The 16,649-nt window shown below is 40.5% G+C and overlaps 1 protein-coding gene across 3 annotated transcripts in view; it reads left to right on the forward strand.

Moving 5' to 3' along the window:
- Nucleotides 1–1,727: 1,727 nt before the first annotated feature.
- LOC110983060 (tyrosine-protein phosphatase non-receptor type 1-like) overlaps nucleotides 1,728–16,649 on the forward strand; it is a 34,893-nt gene continuing 19,971 nt past the window's right edge. The window contains exons 1-2 of one of the 3 annotated variants that reach the window (XM_022241968.2): nucleotides 1,728–1,998; nucleotides 15,948–16,044. In XM_022241968.2, the coding sequence (XP_022097660.2) occupies nucleotides 1,933–1,998; nucleotides 15,948–16,044 (163 nt within the window). In that variant the 5' untranslated portion in view covers nucleotides 1,728–1,932. The remainder of the gene's footprint in view (nucleotides 1,999–15,947; nucleotides 16,045–16,649) is intronic. The other 2 variants (XM_022241969.2, XM_022241970.2) reach the window with 2 other exon arrangements.

Here is a 16,649-nt window from a genome sequence, read left to right on the forward strand (position 1 = left end):
ATACTCAGTTATAATTCCTATCGCTGAATAGAGAATGTTTAGAGGATGTCATTGCTAATTAAGACCTGATGAGTTTCCCATCAATTTAGCCGAAACAGGATTTTAAGGCTTGGTTTCCTACTCCGGCCGGAATGATAATGGTGATCTCGCCCATGCCGCCCCCCACCACCACCACCACTATGCACCGACTACTATTATCATGGTACCCGCAGTTACGCTACAAGGAGAGATTGTTCTTCCGATCGTGAACAAAACTACAAGTGAAATAATCATTCACTAGACAAACAAACCTCTAGAGTTCTCGGTTGGTGTTGGAAATCAAGAAGACCCTTAGCGCAGCTTTCTGATGATCATCCAAACTTTACAAATTAAATTGTTGCAATTCTAAAGCAGAAGCTCTACTTTTACGCGGTATTAACCCTGAAAGAGCGGGGTTATTTTATTTATTTGGACCATCTTACAGCCAGGCGGCGGACCCACCCCTGAGAACTTGACTTTCCTCTGTTCCAATTTTTTTTTTAACTCGGAATTCCCAAAAAACACTCTTATCAGTACAAACGTGGACTCTTTCGTGCTTGAGCGCGGCTGTGGCAAAGTATACGTTTCACGTTGTCTAACACGTCTCTGATAATGGGCGCTACTGAAGAACTGTACCATCGATTTTCACTAACTTGAAGCAACACGACTACAAAGAAATTCTGAAAACAGGCCCCAACTTTAACAAAGCAGCGGCTCGTGAAAAAAACGCACCGCAGCTATATGAAAAAAATGGGGTGGGGTTAAATATCGCCCCAGCTCTTTTAAGGTTAAGCGTTCACTACACTTCAGTACATCAGAGAATCATTATCGTTCAATTCCGTGTTTATCAGATACGGTTATCATTGAAATCAACGCTTATGTAAACAGTTATCACCAATTGTGTATTTCAGCAGGACGTTGGTGTCCGGCAGAGGCGTAACGACGGCATTTTCTTACGGGGGGGGTGTCAATTTGCCGACTTGGAACTTGTTCGCCCACCTCGTGTCGTGTAAAATTCTCCAAATGCGGAAAATTGATACACGCTATATTCCATGTTTCAGGGGGAATGCCGACGGCCAACGTATATTTTGGAGACCGAAGCTCCATTTGCCTAATAATTGGGGGGGGGGGTTGCCGCACGGATTCATGCCATTGCTGAGACGTGTTTACGTCTGAAGAAATGCCGTAATCTGCATGTAAATTAGTTTGTAATTGATCACAAAAATTGAATTATTCACCCTAACACATGATACAGCCGCACTGCAAAAATTAGATCATTTGAACGATAGTTCCACTTCTCAAATGGAAGTCCCGCAGGGCGCTAGCGGTATTTTATGTAGTGTGGAACTTTCAAATTCGACCAAGCTATGTATAGTCTTCACCCAGAATTTTGGAACTTGTAGAGGTGATGCAGGGATTAATTTACGTGAGAATTTAGTCAGGAATTATGTAGGTGATGTACAGATTTGTTCAGGTGTTGTGTAAAATAAATAATGAATTTAATGTTTAATGTGTATTTAATGGAACGAAAAGTGTGAAGCAGTGAGTCCTGTGCGAGCTTGGGTTAGCTAGCTCATTGCATGATCTCCATAATGGAGATACAGCGCCCTCAAAACAAACCGACATTTCCTTGGTACTCTGGTGAAGTGACCAGCTCGTGTATGCCAGCGCCAAACGACGAACAGGCCCCGTGGATGCTCTAGCAGACGTTTTGTACGTACTGTAGGTACAGCCACGCTCTGCGCTGACGACGACCACTTCGGACGAACTCACACGGGCCGGGTACGAGCATACGACCGTTGTTGATCGGAGCGCGTGGATCGAATGAAATGCTGTCTGCTTCTGGTTGGTCTCGTGCGTTGACTATATAAATCGGCGTTCTTTTTGATAAGTTGTGACAGGACAAGCAAGACAATGTTGAACATTCAGGAAGAATTTGACGAGCATGAGAGAAAAGGTACATGGAGGATGGAATTTCAGGTAGGTAAAACGTGTGTTCACCACTAGCAGTGTTCACCCCATTGAGCAAGGAAACAAACCATCAGGCCCACCGGTAGTGTTAGTCTGTCATTGGTCATTTATAGTGTACAGTGCGTGTGCACGGACTTGATTTGACCACGGACATGACGCGACGGACCGTTCACCCAGGGATGTGCAACTTAAGCTCATACATGTAGCTGGTTCAATGCGCGTTACGGCCGGCACAATATCAAAGCAGAAATCTAATTGGATTATCTCCAATAATAAAACATATATTCCTGTCTACCACTTTGTTTTCTTATAATATTTTAAGTCAGGGTACACCCTTTCTAAAAATATGTTGCTCAAGTCTTCATCCTATAGATTCTGAGAAAAGTGTACCACAGAATTGGGGAATTTTGGCTCATTAAAACTTTGTTTTTCCTTGAAATCGATAAATGAAGAAGATTTATTTGTCCAAACGAATAGATTTAAGCACCGCCTCGGCGCGTCGTCTCGGCATAACCACGGCTGCACTGTACATGCTGCATGCTGCAACGTGTGTCATGTGGTCGCGAGTTTTTTCGAAAAAGTCGAGAGCGCCTGCGGGGGTAATAACAATCCGTAACACGCATGGAACCAAGGTTGCACGTGTTTGCACAGGGGCTGCTCACGGCTGCACATCCCTGGGTAAATGGTTCGTGATTTGACCATACACATTGTAGATTTGACGGAGGGTACATGGGACTTGAATTTTCTAAGCTTTCCTTACTTTTGAGTTGGAAATCATGCGATGTTTCATACCCCACGGTACTGGCATCTCTTTTTAGTTTATCCTTTGCATAAACATACATGTGCCGGTAGGAATGATCAGCCTTACTTGCGTGACCGTACGGTATAGTCGCCAGGTCCCTTATTTCGGAACTTACTGTGAAAACCAATCAGACTTGACAATAGGTGGCGAAATTAGGGACCTGGCAACCCAACCATCACACCCGTTAGGCCTACTTGAACTTCACCCTGTTCACTTGACATGCTTGAGTTGGAATAACTATAAGTTGTCCTACACGTAGTTTGCTAGCCCGGCCCCATTAAATGGAAAAATATCCCCAACTTAATAGTGAGCGTGCTTTTCACAGCATGTTTAGGACCAGTCATACTAGTAATTGTGATCTGCTTCTGTTATATGTGAAAAGTTAACTAACTTAATGATACTAAAATGTACGTAGGTCTAAAGTATTTTGAAGTGGATTAATGTATAATTGTTGGAAGAGAAATTGATGCAGTCAGGTGACAGTAAAACCTGTCGGTGTTCACATAAATATTTCAAAGCCATTATCATTTTAAATACAAGTCTTCTTAACATTGATAGTTTATATTCAATGAATGTACTTGTACATGTACTGTATATTAGGTGTTCAAAAGATTTCAGGATTCTTAAAGATTGATTAACAATTATACCATTGGAAAGAGAAGTTTTAAAAATCCAATGGTGTTGAAATCATTCCCATAGCAGCTTGTGTTTTGGAGATATATAAAATCATTTGAACCTAAATACTGCCATTAGCTGAAAACAGTGTGTAACTTTTGGTATAAAGAGGTCCTGTTTGCAACCCTAAAAAAACTACCTGTTCATATCAAATGAATCCTTCCTATAGAAACTACAGGGTGATATTTCAATCAAACTGCTTTCCTTTGAAGAAAAATGTTCATACTTGGCACAAAAACGATAACAGACAAACTGTGACATCAGACTAAATATTCACTCTGCGATTTTGCTGAAGCTGAACTCCTGTCCACTCCAGTGCATGCGGCTGCAAATATTTCAGGACGTGACATTTGTGTTACTTTCACGTTCACCTGAAGAATGGCATGGTTTTACTACCACGGCTAGAGTACTTGTCACTTTTCAGTCTCTGAGTTGGTTTCTGCAGTTTGGGTTAGAAATGCCTGTGGGGAATCATTGTTCCAACCAAACTAGAACTGAAGGGTTTAGTTGGTTTGGTTGCTGATAGAATGGGAGGAAATATTGAAAGGGGAGGAGACAGTGCTAGGTCACCAGACTTTGCATGCAGGGAAATAAAAACGGCACATGATGAGAAAGAGAGGGGAGCAGCAGTGGTCAAAAGCATGCCGAATATTATGGAAGAAAGTTTGTCCAAAATGCCATCTCTTACCTGGGTGGTTCGATAAAGGAGGCTGAAAATTTAACACTGTGGGAGAGATGATGTGTTTACCTGATTTGCCGAAAATAACACATGTAACAGTGTACTCCATATGTATGCACTGCTGTCGAACTGTTACATGTGGCAAACCTACTCTGTAGTGAATGAAGTTTAGGGTACTCGCCTGTAAAGGATATATGGTACCAGTAGCTTTCTTAGCTGGAACTTAAGCCAACCAATCAGCAACAGTCTACCGGGGTATCATGGAAATTTTACTGCAACGATGTTCGTTTCCAGTGTGTGTTATGGCTTGTGGAAGTTCATGGTGTGGTAATCATGATTTTTTTTACCCCGTACTTCCCTCAACATTGAAAACGTTGACTTCATTCCGTCAAATTAATCAATGTCGTCATTTTAGGTCAGTCCAAAAACCTGGAAAAAAATTGTTCTTTGAAATAGGAAAAGTACCCACTTAATGAATGCCCAATCACCCACAAATCTTGAATCATTTAAAAGCTTATCCTTCAATTCAGTGTTATTTCAATTACGTATAGTTTCATATCATATGATGTGCCGGTATTTCAAATTTTCAAAGACGCATGTGCATGGCTGAACATTAACAACACAAGGTCTAACCCACAACCTTGAGACAATGCTTCTTTTACAATCAGCAATGCAATTTTGCCATGCAGCCTCAATCCTCCAAAATCTTCCAAGAAACACCCCAGAGGATTTTGAAGGATTGAGAGTGGTAAGGGTTAATTAATAAAAAGCATGTATGGTCAATGTACATGTACATGTACACTAAGTGTGTAGGTCTGTCACTTACAGATAATAATGTGGGTCATTTGAATGAAATATTGATGATGCTGAGGTTTGCTTGGCTTCGCAAAAAAGAGAATCAAGCCAGCCTAAACTGTTTGGAAGTATGAATGTGCGTGTAATTTATGTAGAGGCACAATAAACAAGTAATAAAATGATCAGGATAAAGTACCAATATGCTACAATGTCCACCATGCGTGGGACACCATCCACTAACATGTACTCAGGGACAATATTCAGCAAAATGTGCCTGATGGTATCTGGAGATCCTGATTGAAATCCTGCTTCAGTCATCGTCTTGTTTGTTTTCCACGAAAGTAAATTGCGGACAAAATAAGCACAGAGCTTTAAGACAATAGGCAACATTTGTCTTAGAGACTTACTTGTACATGTACCTTTTTTTCCAACCTAACCCCCTCCCCCCCAAAAAATCAGAATTCTTTCCGGGTGAGCTGCATGTTTCAGCCAGCAGACTATCCATTCACCACCATTCTGCTGACCCACTGTGAGATGTATACGTGTACACCATAGGCAGTCCAAATCCTGCTTTGTGAAATGCAGCACTTTAGCATGCAGGGGCGAATCCAGGAATTTTATTTGGGGGGGGGGAGGTCAGGCCAGAGATGATTTTTGATTTCTAATTTTTGTGGACAAGCTGAAAGAAGGATGAAATATTATGTACATGAATGAGCATTGTTTACAGTGGCATTGATGCTCTTATGGTACTTTTGTACACTTTGTTTGATGAGGAGCTACCCGGTATTTCTCATATAACTTGGGTTAAAGTTAGTTAAAGTTAAAATTAAATTTTACCATTGATCAATGGCAATCTGTCTTGTGTACGCTATAAAGGTCATGTAACATTTTGTACTGGTATGTACAATGTACATGTATCGGTACATGCAGGCCATAGGCCTATTTTGCATGAGGTACCAGTACGATGATCCTGTATAATCAGCAAAAAAAATTAACAACGAATGTCATCCCCTCAGTAAGTTGTATTTTTGGGTGCCAACAATGCAAGCTCGAATTAAACACCTCGCTAGTGCCTTTTGACCAAATAGGCCTCTCTGTGTCCCACTTTTTTTCTTCTCTCTGGAGAATGTTTTGCATGTGGAACATGAGAGATTAAAGTTTGGCATAACAAATTTTTTATCTGTTCAGCAATTTTGTAGATTTTGCCGTCAGACTAAATTTTCTCTTTGCTTATTCATTATTTACCAGTATGCAGCAGCAAGCAAGCATCAATCCCATGCTCAGAAATGGTTTCAGTGAGCAAATTCTGGGTTCACAATTTGAACAGAAAACCTTTGCCCAGGATTTTGAAGCATTGATAATTTTGAAATTTTGAAACTGTGTCCTTTTCAAATGCATTTAAGCAAATACATGTATGAATGTAAAAGTTTTCACACATTGAAGAAGAGGACAACGTTGCTGAAGAATAGTGTCTAAGAAAAAGTCATTGCAGCTACACTTTTAGGAATCCTTTACTGTCACAAAAAAGGTGGCAAATACCAGTATATTAAAATCTAACTGAATAAATGATGTTACACTCGATCATTCGATTAACAGAGTAATAATTACATCTCAGAGATGAATACATGTGATCACCCTAGTGGTACATGATGAGATTCTACAACACATGTTGGGCCTACTAGGCACAGTTGGCCTTACATGCCCTGGTCTTCTGGCATTGTCTCCGTTTAGAGAAATAGGCCTGTACACATCAGGCTAGGATCACTATGCAATCAATGTCAGACCAGGTTGCATGCCATCTACCCCAACTCCACCTGTCCGTTTGTTTCTCAGGTGAATGTTTTTTCCAGGAAGGCAGATGTCCTTAATCTCCCTCCCCCCACCACCTTTTTTTGTTTTTTTGACTGGGGATGGTTCTGGTTTGACTGGGGATGGTTCTGGTTTGACTGGGGATGGTTCTGGTTTGACTGGGGATGGTTCTGGTTTGACTGGGGATGGTTCTGGTTTGACTGGGGATGGTTCTGGTTTGACTGGGGATGGTTCTGGTTTGACTGGGGATGGTTCTGGTTTGACTGGGGATGGTTCTGGTTTGACTGGGGATGGTTCTGGTTTGACTGGGGATGGTTCTGGTTTGACTGGGGATGGTTCTGGTTTGACTGGGGATGGTTCTGGTTTGACTGGGGATGGTTCTGGTTTGACTGGGGATGGTTCTGGTTTGTACTGGTGAGGCATCCTGTGCCTAGAATTTTCATGGAATGTTTTTGTTTTCACACTTCCTCCATTTGTTCATTTTATTGTTTAGGATTCATGGACAGTCAATTGTGTATGTACCTGTATACATCTAGTACAATGCACCGGTACCTGTACATGTACGGTGTCCACATAATGTGGGGTAGAAGTCCGTTGTGAGGACTTCCGTCTGAAAAATAGCTTCAGAGGCATTTTGAGATCAGGATTATGTGTGGCAAAATGAAGAGGAGCAGTCCAGGGAATCATCAAAACTCCTGCTCATAGGAGTTATTGTAGTGGGAGAAAAAGGAGCATTTTCCCCAAGTCTTCTTGACTTCAAGAGAACAAAGGAATGATGTATGTCCATGCACCAGTATGCATCATGAAGGAAAGATCAAGAACTATCTTTTTTTGGGGGGGGGAGAAACTTTGAGGATTTCTGTGAGGTGTGTAATCATCACGGTCTTCGAGTGAAAGACTAAAATCTGGGGGTTTCTGACGTGCTTGTTTGTAATGCACTAGTACATGTGACATCCCATGTTTACATGATTGTGGGGACAAGTACACCATGTATGAGCTACTGCTTAATTTGGTAACAAAATACAGGACGTACATGTACATGTACATACAACTGAAGATTAACCCAAACAGTCCTTAATCATTCACCTGTTGGAGGATTGAGGACTGTTGCACAAGGGTTCAAAAATTCAGCAGATTTGTTTCTGTTTACTAAAAGCTGTGTATTCTACTGTACAGAGTCTATAGTATAATTCCGGTTCAAGTGTGCTGTATGCTGTACCAAGTACGGTACACGTACACGAAGGACAGTGTTTACATGTACCAGTGTCTTGGCGTGTAATGTTTAAAGTCACACAGGGAAGCCACATCCGTATGCGATGGCTTGTAAAAGCAGGAAGGAGGGGTGGTTGGGTTCATGTAGGTTTTGCTAGATGTACACTATATACACTGTACAGTATATGCAAGCCACCTCCGTGTATGGTACATGTATACGCATGTACAGGTTGAGGCATGCATGGACACAGGGTGGCATCGGGTACCAGATACCATCTCACCAATGCCCATATTGAGCAGGAAGTACAGATGTACTACTGTACACCTGTACCATCCATTTTGTGCCCAGGAATTGGGAAATGATACATTGGCTGTGTGTCCCCCCTACACTCCGTCTGTGGTCTTTCCTGTGCTGTTGCTGGTCTTTAGCCTCAGCGACACTTTCAAAATTGTTGCAGCTTGCCACCGAGGGAGTACACATAAACTGTATATCACAGAGCACCTTGTCCGCACTTGCGTGTACATTGTATGGACACATACTTCTATACTGTACCTACCGTACATGCATGTGGTTTAAACAGTGTCAAGTAATAGCCAACTTGAACCGTGTGTACCGTGCATGTAACTTTATTGTTTACATGCTTAGCATTACCAATCAGTTTAATTCAACTTTTCTGTTGTGTGGTTTAAACACAGAGAAATGTGGTTCCCATTTTGTTAACGTAGAAAACCATTCACGTCTTGAGACAGTATGTCACAAGTACAATGTGTGAATATTTCAGATAAAATCATTCACACATTTATTGTTTAAAAGAGAACCTTTTGAGGTTGACTTCTGTAGCCCTTGATGTAACAGTAATGTACATGTATCAGTGTTTGATAGAATTTCACTGATAATACATACCATCTTGTGTTCATTGCTGTTCATTGTTTATACTACAATATATACTTACTCTGGTGTTTGGGAAAAAAATGGGAAAGCACTCTTGTACATGTTAGACAACACAAGTCATTATTTTGGGGGTGTAATGTACATTTATAACATTTAACAAAGGACCAACTGTTTAAAAAATGTTTTGTCAGTAGGGAATCGGTTCATTGCTGAATCAATACATTATAAAATGTGGGCGTACACTAGCTTTATGTACGTAAATGCACACAAGCATAAGGTCGTATACTACATGAAATGACGTATATGTACATGTACAGTGTGTGTACACGAGTGCACCAGTTCCAAGAAATGTTGGCCAATTCTGTTGGAGTGAGAGAGAATGTTAGAGATAATAATGGTCAGAGTTCAGGGGCTGCTGTGCCAGGTTTTATCCAGAAAGCTGTGAGCAGATTCTTGCAAATTTGAATAGTGTTGCAACCTTGCTTTAAAGGTACATGCCCATGAAGAACATCAGCAAATACAGTAGTTCAGGAATACATGATGTCCTTCATCTAGATGAACATCTTAACCTCTGCAAAGCTGGAAAATTATTCACAAAACATGCAGTGGACGACTCCAAGAACAGACTTGCTGAAATCTGAACGATCTGATCAGTCGTTTGTCTTAAGCAAAAACTGCGTTAGTGGACAGAAAATGAGTCTTTTATATGTTTATCCTACCCTGTCTTTCCAACCTGCCCATGTATGGTACTATAAATTTGCTTATTTGGTATGGGTACAAGGAGCTGTATTTGTCATTATGGTCACGAAAAAAAAAACGACCTTTTATGAGTTCATGTACAGGCACATGCATGAAGAATGTAGCCACTGTCAAATAAACATCCCTTGAGGATCTGCGGTTTTGATCTTGGTAAGGTCACAAGTTTATGCCAGTGAAGAGTGCAGTTGTTCCCAGTTAACTGCAGTAGCATTCATGTACTGGTAAGTCATTGGAAACGGGGCTGCCAATTGATATTGTGATGAAGAGTTTGAGTGTGAGATGGCACTTGTGCATCAAGAATGTAAATGTGCAGTGTAGTAACTGTCAAACATACCATGAGGATGTGTGGTTTTCATCATGGTGGGGTCGCAAGTTTATTGCCAGCGAAGAGTGCAATTGATGTAACTGCAGTAACATACCGTACATGTACGTTTTTAAGTCATAGGAAAGAGGGCTGCCGAGTGCCAACAGTGAGTAAGAGTTGAGTGTAAGAATACCGGTACATACGTGGGAATCAGGTCAACTCGTACCTATGTCAACTCATACCCCCAAACTCCCGCCCAAGTCAACTCGTACCCAGGTCATCTCGTACCCACGTCAACTCATACCCAGGACAACTCGTACCCCGTAGAGTGTACGTTAGAATAGTGCTGCAGCCGAACCGCCAAACCGAACCAAAACTCGTCGAACATTGCACTTTTGAACCAAACCAAACTGGTCAGTTCGGATATCGACAAGAATATAAGATTAAATCAGTGCTCTGAAATATATGATGTTTGGCACATGTACTATAAAGTTACGATGGCCCTGCATCATGTAATCGTTGTAAAAAGCACGTGGTGAGATTTCACTAATAATCATCTGAGAACACGCAACATTTCCGCTGCACAGCGATTCTAAATTCTCACTACATCCAATTGTGCTTATGTATATTCAAACTTAGCATTAAGTTTGCCAATCTCCGGTAGCCACACCCTTAATTTCCATATCAGGCCAATGATGTCATAAATGGCCGTGCAAAAATTTTGATTTGATACTGATCAGAGTAGGACCTGTGCTCCATCAAAGGCAACTCTGGAAGGAAACCTGATTTTGCCAGGCGGGCCGCGCTGGTGCAGCCCTTTAGCACTCCAGCGCGGGACAAGATTGGGTTCGCGCGGTGGCCCATCTTACAAGGATTTTTTTTAGTGAAGGAGAGGATTATATAACGTACCAGTAATTAATAAATTTAAATTAATTAAAAGGTTGATATTTTGCAAGCAAAGCAGCCATTGGTAGGATTATCCACTGATGACAATAATACATGCAAGGGTACGAATTGACTCGGGTACGAATTGACTCAGGCATGAGTTGACTTGGGAACGAGTTGACCTGGGTACGAGTTGTCCCGGGTACGAGATGACCCAGATTCCATACGTGTACATGTTCATGTGTGCCACTGTGGTTGATAATGTATACATGTAAACAGACATACATGTGTACTGGTGTACGCACATTACATTACGGTATGAACAAGTACGGAAAGGACATCGAAGGGTTAAGCAAATTACATTTTGTTTAATATTTTATTCGCAGCTTTCATTTCACCTCTGTGGTTTTGTTTTTTTCGTGGAAAGCCTTATGGGCATGACAGGGCTGATTCTTATAAGTTGCATTCTCATGGACAAACATTGTAGAGCATTAGTGGGAGTGCTTGTTAACATTCCATAGCAGTTGTCCTTCCGTGCATCCTTATATGGATTCATTACTCGTGACATGCAGAAATCCCTTGGTTACTTACACATAAAACTGGCTGTGGCATGCCTTCTCAGAATCTCTCTAGGGCACCCTCCAATTGACTTCATCATCTTACACCGGATATGGCTCAAGCACAACATTTTTCCAAATATTGTTCTTGAAATTTGTCCAGTTGTCCATTATGCATCTCCAGTGTCAGCCACGTACATGTACTGTATGCAGAATACTGCATGGGTGCATGTGTAGGAAACAGCAGACGTGGTGTAATTACATGCATGCCCTTGCCCATGAAGTTTAGCAATCAAAATGTTCATTAAGTTTTACATTTCAGTGGCCATCTGCACTGGACTTTTCTGTGAAGTAAAACAGACAAGGTTATTCTTCCACGACCTTGTTTTCCCTGTTAAACTTACAACCAACAGTCAACACTTGACAATTTTGACAGTTTGCCAGCTGTCAAATTAACATCAGTCTGTGTATCATGTACTTAATCCAAAAAGGTCCAATGTGAACACAGCTTACATACATGTACATGTACAATGTATATACATGTACTGTACATTTACATACTCGGTGTGTGAGAGTTGGCAGTCTTGCAGAAAGATGCCTTAGAGACTTCAAAATTTTGCTTTTCAACAGCATTTCCGGCCTTCCTGCATTTCTTTGTATCGATATGACATATGACAGGCATTGTTGCTACTTAAAGACTTTCCCAGCATGCTTCTTAGCTGTACTAGGATACATGTATGTAAGCTGACGCACAACTCATAATTAAACTCTTCCAACAGTCTATTTTAGTTCTTGGTTTTGTGTATCCATTGTATACATCGCATAAATCAATTATCCTCTAATAAGGAAAATCCTTGTTTTTTTAAAGGTACACATATTTTGCAACTACTCGGTGAAGTGTGCATCATGTGTGCATGCTCAAGGAAGCTGAAAATTGAAGCCTTGTCTCTCAGGCATGGTACATGTACGAGTACATGTACATGTAGCGGTTCTGACTTCAGGCAGAGAAGTGTCCTTTAGAAAACATTCATACATCATGTAGACATGATCAAATGCACAATGTACATGTACTTCAGACAACAATTTTTGTGAAAGCACATATGCAATGTACCGGTAGGCTACCGATAGGTGCATCTTAAGACGTGCACTCTTGGTATTTCGGAGCAAACACAGATGCTTTTGAGTGGCATTGAGCAAAACAGTTTATTTTTGAAAAGTTATTTCACTCATTTGTAACTGAACTTACTAAAAAGCCTGTTCGTACATGTACATACTGGTACATGTACCCCTTACATGTACATGTATGTGTACTATACTGGTACATCCCACTGCACATGTACATGTACATATGTAGGTAATTCCAGAAATTAGGGGTCCAATATTTTTCGTTTCCCTGTCACATCTGACATATGATTTTGTACGTTCAGAACACATTTTCCAATTTCCGAGAGTGGTGAATTAAGACAAATTACCTGCCAAACAAATAATAATAGTTGGAAATCAATTCTGGTGATACCGGTACTTGTATGGTACATGTACATGTATTTCCATGTCAAATAACAAAGGTCAGATGTAACAGGGACGCACAAATGTCACACTTTTGGACCCCTAATCTCTGGAATTACCTACATGTATAGCACGTACTGGTAATTATTAGCCTTTGAAATACATACATCTACATGTATATATACATGTGGGTAGGCATTCACCGTGTTCACGGGACAAGTTCTTTCGTTAGGGAGTTGTGGGGACATTTCTGAGTCCCTACAACATTTTTGGTCCCCACAAAATAGGTGAAATGTCGAGTATATGTCCCCACAACTACGGTGCGGGAGTCTAGGTACATACATGTACATACACATGTAACATACCGGTACAAGTGAATGTACTAGTACATAATTGTGTGCATGTTTACCTTCTAATTTAAATGACATTTTCCAAACAGATGTTAACAACCCCTCAATACACTGTCCAGCAAGGCTGAAATAAAGTTGCAACCACAGTGATTTTTTTCATAAGCTATTGAGTTTTTTCTCAGATAAGCTCTTGAGCTACATATGTACACAGTACAGTATGTATTGTGCCCTAGCCTGTAAGTTGTTGACTGTGGTTGAATAATGTGGAATGTACATGTACATGTACATGCTACGCGTACCCCGCTGCATGCAGTGCTGCAGCTAAGCGTTGGAAGTGGAGGAGCCTCTGGGGCCTCTCAGTGTGTTAATAATAGCCGCAGATTCCTGGAAACCAGCACAGTAGGGGCAACTTCGCTATTGACCCAGGCTTGTCCATTGAGACAACACCTGTAGACAGTACTGCATTATGTGGCCTTCATGACTACATGCAGTGTACAGTGCACACATGAAGTCAGGTGTGTTCAGTGTGATTATATACAGGTGTGCCTTGGGGGAATCTCAAGCCTTTGCAGAACATCCTCACATATTTTAAGAGGTCTGCTTTTAATTCTCCCATGGGAAGCTGTTCTGGAGAACTAGTTCATTTAATTTGGGATCATAGTGTGCATCGTAAATTTACATTCTGTAGTAATCCATACATTTTGACCCTTGTACTGTAATGGTACTGGTACCTGTTTGTATGGTATTTATGTGGTGAGTATCCTTGTGTGGGTGTTGAAAACCACAGTCTTCAAATGCAAAGGGGAGAATGCATTGGTTCAATTTGTATTAGTTTACAAGTTTCCTGAACTCATCATCTTGGCCTACACATGTACGGGTGAATTGCTGGTGTGGTTCCCCATATTTTTGCTGTCACAATGCATAAATCTAATTTTAAAGCACAAAAATGTATGGGTGCACTACTCACAAATGGAGCATCACCCAAAAAATTACAATTCACAGGTTTTCAGTAAAGATTCACTTGTTGTGGAAAGGGTGTACAGTAGTCAGTGCAGAAATATTGTGTTGTTGACAAATGCTCAGAAGTAATAAAAATTATTAACATTAAAACTACATGTAGTTATCTTTTTAAAACTGAAATGTACATTGTACGTGTACATGTACCAATAAAAGAAATCTGCTTCAGAGGTACATGTACAATAATGACTAGTTGTGCTAGTAATACATGTATATCTGTGACCGGCTCTAGAAAAATGGGTAATAAGTCGCCAGATTCAGGTTATCAGTTTTTGATATGGCTGGATTGAGTACATCAAAAGCTACAATTTGATTTATGAATGACCTTTGTAGTGCACTGCGTTTCAGAGATAGACATTTGTATGTATCCACACTTTCGGATTCAATAAAAGCACTTTTCGAGAAAAAGCTCAGAAAGTGTAGCACTTGGAAACACAATGCTGTGTAGGATTTCCTACTGAATGATCATTTTTTCATCTTTATTCATCAGTATCCATGTTTGTAGTCACAAATTCTGAAAACATAGGCCTAAATGTTATTCAAGCTAATAGAGGGAAAAACACAAAATCACATCTTTGAAGACATTTTCCCCTCTCCAAATAGAACAGGCCATAACATATTGGAATTGCGCGACTTATTACCCTTTTTTTGCAGAGCGGGTCACATGTATGTACACGTATGGTAGTTTGCAGCATAATAGAAAAATGGTAAAAACACATGGTACCGGTAGTGTAAGATTATGTCGATTTTTGAGAAATAATCTAGAAATCCTATAAATGACCAAAGAAATTAATATATTTCCTGTTCCAATGACTACTGTCAAAGACAATTTGTTGTGCAAAAGATCTGAACTGTACATGTACGTGTACCGGTATACAGGAACGTGCATGTCTGTAATGCAGTTAGAGATCATTGGAAAGTAAAAGCCACTTTCAACAGGAACTTCCTCATTACGTAATTATTGACAAATAAATCTACTGGTGAATCAATTTTTAGGGTTAGAAATTCTAGAAAGAAAAGAAATCTTGTTGAGGACACACTAAAGCCTCGTTCCCAGTGGATCATTTTCCGGTCAACATCATGCAACTTTCCTGTAGAATGACTCTGAGAATGAAAACAATTAATTCAGTGGGGACTTGCAGTAAACTGATGTTCCTGTCAAAATTACTATCATGATGTTAACGTTACTGGTACAAGTACCGGGCTGAAAGTGGTCGAGGAAGATTCCTGCCCAGCCATGGTACATGTAAGTTATCAGGGACTCTCAAATGTCCAGTGGGAACAGCTCAATGCTTTACATGTACACTTGCCATATTACCCGGTATGTGACCGTTACATGGAGGTCGTACATGTACATGTACGTACATGTATGGTTCCTTTTCTCATGCCCACACATCAATCTACAGGCATGCGGATAAGTATTTGATGTGCACAGGCGTTGTACATGTGTACCCTGAGATGCATGTATCCTGTATATTTCTTATCACTGCTTGAAAAATAACAGATTGAATCACTTTTGTTCGATTTTTAATTAGTTTCTGACGTTAAATTTAGGCAAGTGGAGGAAATTCAGTTAGCAGAAACAGTACTTGGATTACTGCTTTTGTATTGGAATTTGAACCTCTGCAGAGAGGTACGTGTACAGCATTTTAAAAGCTTGCCCATCGTCAATGCTGCCTCAGCATTTCTTTGTCTTATTTTTCCCTTTCCCTACAGAAAATAAACATTGAAAGTCACCAGTATGATTATAGCACCACAGAAGCAAAGAAAGAAGTCAACAAACCGTACAACAGATACCGAGACGTCAGTCCTTGTAAGTCACTTTGGAATCAAATAGTTGTTGTGCAGCTCTAGCTGCAGTATTTCTGACGCTACACCGAGTGTCACCATTTCATGCTGAGAAGTTGAGAAGTAACCTTACCGGTACATATGTCAGTCTGTGCAGTGCCAGATGAGTACTCCTGTTACCTAAGCATTTGTCCCTCCCCCCCCCATGGTGCCGAGGGATGCCACGTAAGATGAGACAGGGCTTGACTCGATTGACACTTATTCTTGGAAATCTTTACAGTTGTAAACACGCCGCCAACAGCCCTGTCCACTAGCCAGTTCCATTCTCCTGATCAATGAAGCTTCCTCAGAATTTTCCAGATAAAACTATGTAAATCTTGAGTAAGGTTTTGCAAAGCCATCCCTGTGTTTCAATTTTGTTTTTGTATTTTTCAGAAGTGATTGATCCTTAGCTACATGTACATGTAATTATCAGTCAGTTCCTGTGAACAGTGAAATTCATTTCCAAAGCACAACATGCATAGCTTCATATCTTTCTCATCTCATTCCACCCAATTGGTGTCATTATAATTGGTGTCATTATTTTATGTTAATCCTCAATGATTCTACTTTCACAGGTCAAAGTTAAAT

The sequence above is a fragment of the Acanthaster planci genome, linkage group LG06 (assembly GCF_054643075.1).
Source record: "Acanthaster planci isolate LZ-2023a linkage group LG06, COTS_SCS, whole genome shotgun sequence".
NCBI classification, from domain to species: domain Eukaryota; kingdom Metazoa; phylum Echinodermata; class Asteroidea; order Valvatida; family Acanthasteridae; genus Acanthaster; species Acanthaster planci.